This window comes from Panulirus ornatus, chromosome 32, assembly GCF_036320965.1.
Source record: "Panulirus ornatus isolate Po-2019 chromosome 32, ASM3632096v1, whole genome shotgun sequence".
Taxonomy (NCBI): Eukaryota; Metazoa; Arthropoda; class Malacostraca; order Decapoda; family Palinuridae; genus Panulirus; species Panulirus ornatus.
In genome coordinates this window covers 1,768,536-1,781,875 of record NC_092255.1, presented here as the reverse complement: position 1 = coordinate 1,781,875, position 13,340 = coordinate 1,768,536, and the positions used below count along the sequence as shown (strand labels likewise).

Here is a 13,340-nt window from a genome sequence, read left to right as displayed (position 1 = left end):
TTCAGTGAATTATTGAATGGCATCAGTTTATTGATTTTTGCACTACTGTAGTGGTATTGATCACTCCTTATGCAGTGTTTTAAGGTTTCGTGTATAAATTACTAGAAAATGATGTTTCAGCTGCAGCTCATTTATGGAATGTTGCTATACTTCCTTAATGATATCTGATATTTTGTATGTTTACATTGTATCACACTATTCTTTTAGTTCAGACTAAATTTTTGTTGCTAAGGTGGGAAAGGTAATTAGGTATAAAAGGAATTTGAATTTTGCTGCAGCCTCGCAAATGCGGGAGACAGCGACAAAGCAAAATAATAAAAAAAAATTGGTAACTGATAGTTATGTGAATGTCTTTATATTTTGTAAATTATATTAGTAATTGATAGTTTGGTTTTGATCCAAATCCTGTTTTACTGATTGCATTATTATGTAAACAGTTTTTGGTTTATGAAATTGTAAATTTTTGCTTGAGGTGGTGAGTTATGTTAATGATCGATACTTTTATAAGATCCTTCATTTATCCTTGAAGTGTGTTATATTGATGATTGGTAGGTATATGAGATTTTTTATTTGTACTTGAAGTTCTGTTTGATATAATTTATGAATACTCTGTTGTTTTATCAAATTCATGTGCAGTATCATTTGATTTATATGTAATAAAGTCTGTCTTTTGCAGGTTGAAAATTCTAAAAAGCACAAGGAAAGGGTAGCCAAGAATCGAGAATTGTTTGAAAAGGTCTTCCCTGAGTTAAGAAAACAGCGAGAAGAGAAGGAACGGTTCTCCAGGGTTGGCGCAAGAGTCAAGAGTGATGCGGAGATGGAGGAGATCATGGATGGCTTACAGGAACAGGAGGTTAGTGTATTTTCCTGCTCAGCAGCAAGATATAGTCATTGAAGGGAAGGCTAGTCAGTGGTCCATTCAGTTTTTCATTGGTAGCCTTTAGCACATGAAGGAATTAGGTAGAGGTGGGCCTGATTGGTGTGATAAGTTTTGTATGTTGTGGAGAGTATAATATGAGATCTGGCCTTTACTTTGGATCAGAACTGGTTATTTGCACCATGGAGTTTACAAGAAATTGAAGCTTGAGTGGAATTTCAGGGCTCGTCACTATGATTTTCAGTGGCTGTGGTGTGCGGGTTTGGAACTAGGGATGGAACATTGTTCTTATAAGTAAGAATACAGACAGTAACAGATATGAAATCTGATATCCTTCATATCAGTTTCAGTTACTGTCATCCGTTCAGTTGAGAAGAATTAGCTAACAAAATGCTACTAGGCGGCAGAGTGAGCAGCTGGTACAGTAAAACAGAAGACATCCATCCATGCAAGATTAAACATGCAAGGATGCATTTAGTTCCAAATGGTATCATAACAGTCACAAGAACAGTGTATGGACCTACATTGTTACTTCTTAAATCAGACAGTTAGTTTTTAACATGGTAAAAGCACCAAATATTTCATGAGCATCAACCTTTGATATGCAGCTGCAGTTGTTTCACCCCGCAGCTCTTTGAGTGATATGAATGATTCGTAAATGATGTGTTTTGCGGTTAACTGTATCCTGTTAGTAATCCAAATGGTTATTAATGGAATGTATAGCACACAAAAACTCATTGCTTTTGTGATCTAAACTGGTGAGAGATGTGTTTTTTTCCTTGAAATCATGATTAAGTGTGGAGGACCCTGAATAAAGGCCTTGGCAATCAGTGCAGTGGTCTGGTTGAGAATTTATATCTTAACCATAAGAATTCTAGAGAGTTATTAGGTAGTTATTGATTGCATGGTGGAGAATGCTGTAATTTGATGTTTACTTTGAAAGCTCAGTTAAACATTAGTGCACCCCACATACTTTTGTCACTATTTTTTCTATATGTTTTCTTGTTTGGAGGGTTTTTAACAGTTTTTTATGATTTATGTACATATTTTTATTTATGTTTCTACACTTCCTGTATAATTAGCTCTATCATTATTAGATTCAGTTGTGAATTTTTATAGACTAATAATTTTTTTCTCTGTATTATTAGAATTATGTAAATAAAGTCATTGTGGATTATTGAACTATGATCTGAATTGCAGGTTGAAATTGTTTTTGATTTATTTAGAAGTTAAAATCCTGTAGCAAGCTTGTTTTTAACTGAGATTTTCAGTTATTGTTATGTTTGTTCTCAGAGTGGTACTTCAAGAATGATTATTTGGTTTCTAACTATCTTCTTAAAATCAAATTTTGAAGACCTAACAACAGCATGAGACTTGCTTGTCCTGAGAAGTGTGAATGTGTAAAATGAAAAAGGGTTGCCCTACTTTTGAAACTCATGAAGGTAGAAGTAGAGAACATAGAGGAGACAAAGAAAAGTAGAAATCTAGAGATAAAACTAGTGAAAAGTGAAATATAGTAGTCTCCAAAAGGATATTGAGGAGTAGAGAATGTAGGTTCAAATCACAAAGTCCTGCTGCATTGAGAAGTTTATCAAAGAAAAGAGCGTGGTAAAAGGAGAACATCCTTTAATCTCACAGTATTGTACTGCTTTCATGGATGAGCAAGGCCAGCCAATTTACAGCACAAAGACTCCAGTGATTTTTTTTTATAAGGTATTGGGTACTACGTTATTAGAGGAATGAGAATCATTGTAAAATTTATGAAGGATTGTGCAGTTTTTGAAATTTGTAGCCCACCAGTGATTGTACTTTTCATATGACACCATTGTAACCCTTCTCCAGACAAATTGATCAACATATGATTTTATGCTTATGTATATTTGCAACCCACCTTACTAATGTACTCCCATTCTCTTTCCTTCCTTTCTCATTTTTGGGTTACTCTTACTGCTGTTAACTTCATATCCATAATACTTTTTTAGCTATAAGCATTTCCAGTGTCCTTGATGGGAAAACATACTTTATTTTGCACATTTTCCTTCTATCTTTTATTTCATACTTGATCGCTGTGACCCGCAGTAGTGAGGAAGTGACAGGAATAGATCCAGAAAGGCTGTATCTGCTTTTATCCATTCTGTAGCTTACCATGGATGCTTCACATTCCCTGGTTCAGGCCACTGACAGCATGTTGACCCCTTTATACAACATGGTTCCAAATCACTCAATCCTGTACATGCCTTTCATCCTCATGCAAGTTTAGGCCCCAATCCCTTTAAATCTTTCCCTATATCTTCTCAAACGTTCATCAATTCTATTAATGCTAGAAACATAACTTAGGAAGAGGTTTTCCTTGAGAAGAGGTTTTTCCTCCCATTCCTTCCCTTGTCATGTTTTATAAATAATTATTATTTCTGTACTATTCAGTGAGCTTTCAAGACATTATTGTCATTGATGGCAGTTATAAAACAGTTAAACAGAAGTCAAATTACCAGAACAGAGTGAGTGACTGGCCTTCCTCATGCCACTGATTACCTGTTACCTTCTGGCTAGGAGTTTGATATTTGGAACTAAGTAGTATGATAGTAGAGAGTGTTTCTGAAATAGGGCCCAAAAATATAAAATTCCCTACCAGTACAGTAAAAATAGATCATCACATGCTCATTCTGTGTGAGACTTAGGAGTTGACATTGTCCCTAACCTATCATCAGAGTCCCACATTAGGGGAATGGTAAAGGATAAAACTGTTAACTGGCAAATATTAGAATAGCAGTCAAGTGAATGGATAAGGAAATACTTAGGAAGCGGTTCATATCCTTGACAAGGCCAGAACTAAAATGTGCTCCTCAAGTTTGGACACTGCACACTAACCCAGTTAGTTTTTCCTGATTCCAGTAGGTTTTAGCTAATTGGCAGTGGTGCATTTAGTATTTTGATGGTGAACACTACATTTTCCAGGATAGCAGGGATAGGATTACTAGTTGATCTGTTATCTTGTAAGAAAAACTGTTTTTAGAAGCTCTATGTTGAAAGAGATCCTAATAAAACATTTATGTGTATTCACAGAAATGCTTTTATACCAAAGTGAAATATATGAACATTTTTGTGAAGGATGATATAAGACCTGTGTGAAATGCTGTATACAACGATTTTATCGATTGATTGATTAAAACATTTAAATGATTTTACTCTCTCTTGCCTTAAAGAATATGCACCTGAACTTTGGAACAGTGGAAATTAAGTGATATGAGTTGACTTTATACAGTATGCATACAATTTGCAGAGGATGCTTGTAAAGTAATGATTTGCAGTGATTGCTTGCAATAATTTATGATCATACCATTTAGTGTGCATGTGTTACAGGAGATTCTGTCATCTTTTTACCTGTAACAAAATGCTAAGGTTGATGATAACGTCTTGATTATTTCCCTGTACTTCAAAAAACATAGTGATATGGCATGTAGAGTAACACTTCACTTTTTTATTTGCCTTTTTATCCAGTGGCCTGTCATGATTAAGAAAGATGTAGCTAATAGGAATGCAGTACAGTATTCCAGGGTTTGTCCAACGTCTGATGAGCTGGGATAGGCATTTTCATTCATATGTATGTTTAATGAGTACCTTATACATGACAGCCAGAGAGTAGATGTGAGGAAGTGGTGCCATCATTCAGCTATTTTTAGTGCTTCCTTGTTATGGTAGGGAACAGTAAACAATATGGAAAGAAAAAGGTTAAGGTTACATCTGTTTGCAGAATAATAATTAAAAGTTTTACCACCAACAAACAAATACCAACCACTTTTGTCAGTGCTACCAATTTTATGGTCATGAAATATGCATAATACCTTTTTTTATTCCCTGGGGATAGGGGACAAAGAATACTTCCCACGTATTCCCTGCGTGTCGTAAAAGGCGACTAAAAGGGGAGGGAGCGGGGGGGCTGGAAATCCTCCCCTCTCGTTTTTTTTTAATTTTCCAAAAGAACGAACAGAGAATTGGGCCAGGTGAGGGTATTCCCTCAAAGGCCCAGTCCTCTGTTCTTAACGCTACCTCGCTAATGCGGGAAATGGCGAACAGTTTGAAAGAAAGAAAAAACCTTTTTTTTTTGTTCTCATTATTTTTCAAAATAAAGAAACTCATCCATAAGCCTCAGCTTAAGCACTCACTAGTGGCTAGTTAAAAAGTCTTGCAATAGTCTGTCCTGCAAAGGATGGATTGCTACCTAATGTTATAATTGGTGCTTTACTGTAATTTTTTCATATTCAATGTAATGCAACATATGAAAAAAAAACAGTGTCAAAAGTTTTACATAGAAATGTAGCAGAAGGTATTCATTGCAGTATACAAACCACAATATTTTCTTGATTATTCTTAAATTTTTGTTATGTTTTCCATTATTTTAGAAATTTTACTTAAACTTTTATTTAAATTAACCATGTTATATGATGTTTTCTGTTTTGGTTAATGAACACTTTAGCACTTTCAAAGAATTGTCTAGTTAAGCTTGAAAAATAAAGTAACACAGTGGCATAGTAGTCCTTCAGGCTGTTTTATGCTAGTTTTTGATGTCAGGTGTAAGGTGGAAAGAACAAATGATCATACGTAAACTTTGGTTTTGGTGCTTTATACATGACAGCTAGTGAGTGGACATGAGGGAATGAAATCATCCTTCATCATTTCCCAGCACTAACACGAGAAATAGTGAACAAGTATGAAAATCATCTTTAACTCTCTTATAAATGTAATTATAGGAAAGGGAATTTGGTCAGGTTGATAAAGAGCAAATCTAGAAATCATAAAACTTAAGCCAAAAAAACTGAGTTGATAAGTAAAGAGGTAATGATTTAGTAGTGTAAATAGGTGGAGGTGTGAAGAGAAGGGGTAGAATGAGTAAAGACATTTGTGTGTGAAGGATAGGTGGAAGTATCATGAGGAAAACTATCTGTTGATCAGTTTAGGGTGATTGTGGTTTTGACAGAAGGCAGGTTTGATAAGGTTGAAGTTAAGAGTGGGCTTTTCCCTGATGTATGATGTATGATGAGGTTAAAAAGTAGGGGGTGATTTTGCAGAGCTAAAAGGTTGACATTGGTGTCTGAGTTTGAGGAGTGTGAAAGAAGAATTTTGAGAGTAGATATGAATAAAAGCAAAGTTATTAGGTTTAGCAGTACAAGAGATTAGTTAGATAGGTTGTGAGTTTGAGTGGAGAAAGCTTGAAAGAAGTGAAGTATTTTAGATACCTGAGAGTGGACATGGCTGCAAATGGAAGCATGCAAGTTAAGCTGAGTCAGGTAAGTAAGTGGACAAAGGTTCTTGGAGTAGTAAAGCATATGTTGAAAGGAAGAGCGCATTGTGGGACTGTGAATATCAGTATGTCTCAAGGTGTAGTAGTGTTGATGGTGTCATATGGATGCAAAGCTTGGACTATAGATGAGGATGTATGGAAGAGGGTGAATGTTTTTGAAGTAAGATTTTTGAGGGCAATATGTGGTGTGTGGAGGGTAAGAGAGAGGTATCTTTATTAGAAGAGTGTGGTTGAGATAGCTTAAGAGGGTGTGCTGACACTGGTTTGGACACATGGAGAGAATGAGTGAGGAGAGGTTGACAAAGAATACATGTGTTAAAAGAGATGAGGACAAGTAAAGGGGGAAACTGATAGAAATGGAAGGATATGATGAAATATTTGGGGCCTGAACATTCAGGAGGGTGAAAGATGTGCTTAGGATAGAGTGAAATTGAGTAATGTGATATACAGGGGATGTAGTAGTGTTAGTGGACTGAACCAGGGCTTATGAAATAGCTGGGAGTAACCACAGAAAGGTCTTTGGGGCCTTATTGTGGATAGGTGGGATGTGTTTTTGATGCATTATATATGGCAACTTGTGAATGGTTTTGATGAATGAGGCCTTTTCTTCGTGTGTTCCTGACACTACCTAGCTAATGTGGGAAATAGCAAACAAGCATGAAAAGATATTTAATCGTTGTTCTGAGAAATGGGATTTTCAAAAAGTGTTCCTGCAAGAAATGTTAGTATTATACATGTAAATTAAATAAACTCAAAGGAAAACTTTTTTCATATGCTGGTTGACAAGATGCATTTCCAGATGTTGGGTTAGTATTTGGAAGACTGTCTGATATTTACCACCACGTAGTTCTGTATGTCTGATATTTACCACCACGTAGTTCTGTAAAAGGACATGATTTGAATAATTAGAACAGGATAACGATGAATCAGCTTTGCTTAAATGTGATTTTAGAATATATGTAAGTAATCTGTTTAAGAAAGAAACATGTTTTTCTTGATCTGATATTGAAATATTTGCAAAAGTCTAATTCACATTATTTCCTCTTGTTTTGTCAGATAACAGTTAGTGAAATTTTATAATCAGTTTTTAATATGCTCCATTGATAGTATTAAACTCTGTTATGAAGTGGGTGGAAGATTTATTAAAGTTTTAATGAAACAGTACTATAATGCAAAAGTCAGTTTAAGTATTTTTAGTGTTTGTAGGCTTTCTTTGAAAATTGTGAGTGCGTCTTTATGCATGCTTTATTATCAATTGAAAGATCCTTCTTCCTTGTTTAAGTTTTATATGATGAATTTTTAAGTAATTAGATACTTTCTTTAATCAAGTATAAGGTCAGTGATATTACCCTTTTAAATAAATTAAGCCGCTTGTTTAGTAAAGGTGACTTAAAATGATGAGTTTTCAGAAAGACTCCACCACCTGTCACACCAGACTTCCTAGTACAGTAAGGCTTTTATTTAGGTTAGGGACAAGTCCACTGGGTAGAATCAGTTTGATACATAGCAAACATACTTCTCTATTATGTGGGTTGATTAGTAATCAGAACAAAATTCCCCATCTGTTATTTTAGTACACCACCTTAAAATTAAGGAATACACTAAACACATGGTCTTGCTGCTTCTTGTACCTTGTAGAATTTATTGCCATGTTATACTTGTGTGTGATTTATTTTTTACAAGTTTCTTTTCAGATTCATTTCTGTCCAAACTGTGTACAAGACATGCACATTTTTTAGTCTAGTTCATAAATGAGTACCATTGGGAAGCTAGTCTTTTGATCATAAGTGCATGTAATACAGAGCTTCCCACTTTCATTCATATGAAGTTATTGAAAACAAAAAGGCTAATATTACATTTCCTTCACAGAATGAAGATAAGAAAATGCGAGCCTATGCTGTAATTCCACCCATCCTCCTGGACGAGAAAAAGAGAAGATTTCGTTACGTTAACCGAAACGGACTAATAGATGAAGCAATTAATGAATATAAGGATCACAAAAATATTAATATCTGGACCGAACAAGAAAAAGAAATATTTCGCGAAAAATATTTACAGCACCCGAAGAACTTTGTTGTGATAGCAAGTTATTTAGAAAGAAAATCAGTGAGTGACTGTATTCAATACTATTATAGTACCAAAAAGAAAGAAAATTATAAGATGCTAGTGAAACGGCGAATAAGACGACCGCGAAAACCCAACACTCAGCCAGTGGTGGAGGTTCTGGGAATGAACTCCACAGGTGTGACGACGAGAGGTTCAGTGGCGGCGTCACGGACTCAACAGCCCTCTAATAACAGCAGACCTATAAAAATGACCTCTGGTGAACAGGAGGAACCTACGAATTATTCTGTAGATAATTCTCTGAGCAGTGTCACCTCCGCTCCCTCCCTTTCTGTCACTGCCAATGACACTCCAGTCACTTCGCCGGGTCCCATCACAGCCATCAACTTGGAGATGTCCAGCTCGATTGGAGTGTCCACTATAGGCAGTGAATCATCTAGTACCACTACTACCAATACCATGCCTACCATATCTAATAAAGAGGTTCAGGAAAAGGACAAGGAAAACCTATCTTTCAGGTAAGCCAGCCCAAGGAGCTTGTTATATGATCTTTTGGTATTAGGGTAAAGAAAGTGTTTTAAAGACAATTACCTTTTCTAGGTTTTAGCATTTATCTTAACTTTTTGTAATAGTAGAGAGCTCACAGGTATTTATAATGTTGCTGGCCAATGCTGGTAAAGTTGGCATGCCATACTTATGTAAAAATATTGAATTTATTATTGCAGTATATTGCAGATATAGGGTGTTTTGGTTGAGGTGGTGTGCAAAGTGAGAGGGTTAGGGAAAATGATTTGGTAAACAGAGAAGAGGCAGTAAAAGCTTTGCGGAAGATGAAAGCCGGCAAGGCAGCAGGTTTGGATGGTATTGCAGTGGAATTTATTAAAAAAGGGGATGACTGTATTATTGACTGGTTGGTAAGGTTATTTAATGTATGTATGACTCATGGTGAGGTGCCTGAGGATTGGCGGAATGCGTGCATAGTGCCATTGTACAAAGGCAAAGGGGATAAGAGTGAGTGCTCAAATTTCAGAGGTATAAGTTTGTTGAGTATTCCTGGTAAATTATATGGGAGGGTATTGATTGAGAGGGTGAAGGCATGTACAGAGCATCAGATTGGGGAAGAGCAGTGTGGTTTCAGAAGTGGTAGAGGATGTGTGGATCAGGTGTTTGCTTTGAAGAATGTATGTGAGAAATACTTAGAAAAGCAAATGGATTTGTATGTAGCATTTATGGATCTGGAGAAGGCATATTATAGAGTTGATAGAGATGCTCTGTGGAAGGTATTAAGAATATATGGTGTGGGAGGCAAGTTGTTAGAAGCAGTGAAAAGTTTTTATCGAGGATGTAAGGCATATGTACGTGTAGGAAGAGAGGAAAGTGATTGGTTCTCAGTGAATGTAGGTTTGTGGCAGGGGTGTGTGATGTCTCCATGGTTGTTTAATTTGTTTATGGATGGGGTTGTTAGGGAGGTAAATGCAAGAGTTTTGGAAAGAGGGGCAAGTATGAAGTCTGTTGTGGATGAGAGAGCTTGGGAAGTGAGTCAGTTGTTGTTTGCTGATGATACAGTGCTGGTGGCTGATTCATGTGAGAAACTGCAGAAGCTGGTGACTGAGTTTGGTAAAGTGTGTGAAAGAAGAAAGTTAAGAGTAAATGTGAATAAGAGCAAGGTTATTTGGTACAGTAGGGTTGAGGGTCAAGTCAATTGGGAGGTAAGTTTGAATGGAGAAAAACTGGAGGAAGTAAAGTGTTTTAGATATCTGGGAGTGGATCTGGCAGCGGATGGAACCATGGAAGCGGAAGTGGATCATAGGGTGGGGGAGGGGGCGAAAATCCTGGGAGCCTTGAAGAATGTGTGGAAGTCGAGAACATTATCTCGGAAAGCAAAAATGGGTATGTTTTAAGGAATAGTGATTCCAACAATGTTGTATGTTTGCAAGGCGTGGGCTATGGATAGAGTTGTGCACAGGAGGGTGGATGTGCTGGAAATGAGATGTTTGAGGACAATGTGGGGTGTGAGGTGGTTTGATCGAGTAAGTAACGTAAGGGTAAGAGAGATGTGTGGAAATAAAAAGAGCGTGGTTGAGAGAGCAGAAGAGGGTGTTTTGAAATGGTTTGGGCACATGGAGAGAATGAGTGAGGAAAGATTGACCGAGAGGATATATGTGTCGGAGGTGGAGGGAACGAGGAGAAGTGGGAGACCAAATTTTAGGTGGAAAGATGGAGTGAAAAAGATTTTGTGTGATTTGGGCCTGAACATGCAGGAGGGTGAAAGGCGGGCAAGGAATAGAGTGAATTGGATCGATGTGGTATACCGGGGTTGACGTGCTGTCAGTGGATTGAATCAGGGCATGTGAAGCGTCTGGGGTGAACCATGGAAAGCTGTGTAGGTATGTATATTTGCGTGTGTGGACGTGTATGCATATACATGTGTATGGGGGTGGGTTGGGCCATTTCTTTCGTCTGTTTCCTTGCGCTACCTCGCAAACGCGGGAGACCGAAAAAAAAAAAATTATTGCAGTAGTGAAAGGTGTCAATAACTAGAATATTCAGTATATTATAGTTCTCAGATTATTGTAGAAAATTCATGCAGGAAACATAAACCAGGAAGTACATGCAACTTTTTGTGCTTGTTCACTGTTTCCTGCTTGTGCAGTGCAGCATCATAAACAAGCAACAGACCCTTCATGGAAAAATCCTTTCTTAGCTTCCTCCTGTCACAACATTTCAAAAGAAACAATATAAGAGGGAAGGATTTCCATGTTCCACCCCCACCCCTCTTAGTTGCTTTTTATGACTTGCATGAAATGTGGAGTAGTATTCTTTCTTCCATCCCCTGAAAAACAAAATACTGTGTTAAAAAATACTCATTTGCCCCTGTCACCAGTGGGAGCAGTGTTGTGGAAAAAGTAGAGTTTGTTATGCATATTGGGATGTTGTTCATTCTCAGGCTTCTTTTGAATGTTTTTTTGGTTGTTCCGTACATATTTCATGTTTCACTTGACAGGATATCAAATGGATCTGAGTGAATGAGGCCTTTTCTGTGTTTGTCATTAGCACTACCTCACTAACTTGGGAAGTAGTGAACATGTGTAAAGGAATAGAAAGAAAGGGATTCACGTTTATTTTTCATCTCTTTTACTGGACCCTCATGAATTTTTTTATTTTCCTTTTGGTATGTTCTGAGCTAATGTTGCAGACTTAACTATTCTGTTTCTTGTTGTGAGTGAATTTCCATGGGGTACAATATATTTCTTTTATCTAGTCTTTGGGAATAGGAGAAAAAGAATCTTATCTATCTGTTGCCTGTTCCATTCTGGAACTCCCTCAAGAGGATGGCCATGGCAATAGTCCTTATAACTAGGGAACTCCATTGCTGCTTCTGAGCTTTTTGTGCCCCACCCTTAACAGGCCACTGGCAGAGGGCAGGTTGAGTGCAGTGTTTGTATAGGTTTCTACCTAATGTTCCGACTGACTACTTCTACCTAATGTTTCTACCTGATGCTCCTACCTGAATATTCCTACCTACTAATTCTGTTTATTGCAGCTACCATTTTGCCAAAAGGCAGGGGCTAGCACTTAGTGCTTGCCACAAGAAAATGTAGAATTATGATGAATGAGCAGTGTGACTTAAGCACTGTCAATTGTTATGTGTGACAGGGAGAGATTGTATGTGTATGGACAAATTGACAGTAGTCCATGTTTGGGTGAGGTAGAAAGAAAAGACAGCTACCTGGGTTGGGGTCAGATGAGTGCAACTAGACAACCACTGAAGTGCTGGCTCTCTATGCAGCTGTCACTAACCCTCTTGATATCCAGGTGGATAGTAGTGGTAATATACCTCCCTGGTCATTGGCTGCCTACCAGCTGCTACCTACTGAGAGACAGAGTTTAGTTATGATCTCTTGCATTTTGTAGAAGACAACTTCGAGGAGGAGTGGAGGCTTGAAATTCTCTCTTCATGTATTATTGATTTAAAAAAAAAGGAACAGAGGAAGGAACCAAGTGAGAGTTTTTCCTCAAAGGCTTAGTTTTCTGTTTCTGATGCAACCCTGCTAATGTTAGAAAAAATGAACAGGTATGAGAGATGAAAGAAGGATATTGTTTTTGATATCATTAATTTGTTACTATTTATAGGTTATCACATATCTTTTTCTTCTTTCTTTAGTGTAGGGTTTAAGTTTTTAAACCAATTATGATTTACATTCTTCATTCCATCACCTCTACTTTTGAGTTTCTGAATTTCTTTTAGCTTGTTAATTCACAGTTTTTGTTGTGACCATATTGTACAACTGTATTGAAGTTTGCTATTATTGAACAGCTTCATTTCGTGACTAGATAGTTGTTTTATAGAAGTTTTCTCAGTTTTCTAGATTTTGATTTATTAGTCCTAAATCTTTAACTCTGTCTTATTCACAGAATTATTTTCCTGTTGTTCTTTTATGTTGTATTACTGTTTGTTTCATCTTATATTTTTCTGTGACATTTGTGCTCATGTTACTCTTCACTGAATTTCATTTGTATCGTATGTTTAGGGTTTCTTGCATTTTTTCTTTGTTCTTCAAATTATTTACCATGGCATCATCTGTGAAACTTCATGTTATACTTTCTTGATTATCTTTTCTTACACTTTCTTACTTATCTTTTCATATGTTGGATATCGTTATTATGAAAAAGCACTGAGGCTAATATTGTTCTTTGAGGAAATTCCGATGAATTATCTTCAGCCAACATTATACCCTGTGCTATACCATGAATTTTTAGTTTGATAGAAATTCTTTGGTCCATATACCAAATTCATATGTACAGTTTTGCCTTTTTTTTAGTACAGTCATATAATATACTTTGTCAAATGCCTGAGAAAAATAAAGAAAGACAGTGGAGAAGGGGGAACAAGGAGATGGAAGGATGGAGTGAAGGAGGCTCTGGGATATTGGGCCTGAACATCAAAGGAGGGCAAGAGGCATTCATTTGATAGAATTAATTGGATCAGTTTGTACATGGAGGGGTGACATGCTGTCATAGACTGAACCTTGACATATGAAGCAGTCAAGGTTTGCAGAGCTTACCTGTGGATGGTAGGATGTGGTTTTGGTATATTAT

The 13,340-nt window shown here is 36.9% G+C and overlaps 1 protein-coding gene across 2 annotated transcripts in view; it reads left to right on the top strand.

Annotated features, from left to right (window-relative positions):
* Positions 1-13,340, top strand: part of Smr (nuclear receptor corepressor smrter) — a 155,706-nt gene that overhangs the window by 88,193 nt on the left and 54,173 nt on the right. For both annotated transcript variants that reach the window (XM_071680803.1, XM_071680801.1), the window contains 2 exons: positions 677-853; positions 8,046-8,758. In XM_071680803.1, the coding sequence (XP_071536904.1) occupies positions 677-853; positions 8,046-8,758 (890 nt within the window). The remainder of the gene's footprint in view (positions 1-676; positions 854-8,045; positions 8,759-13,340) is intronic.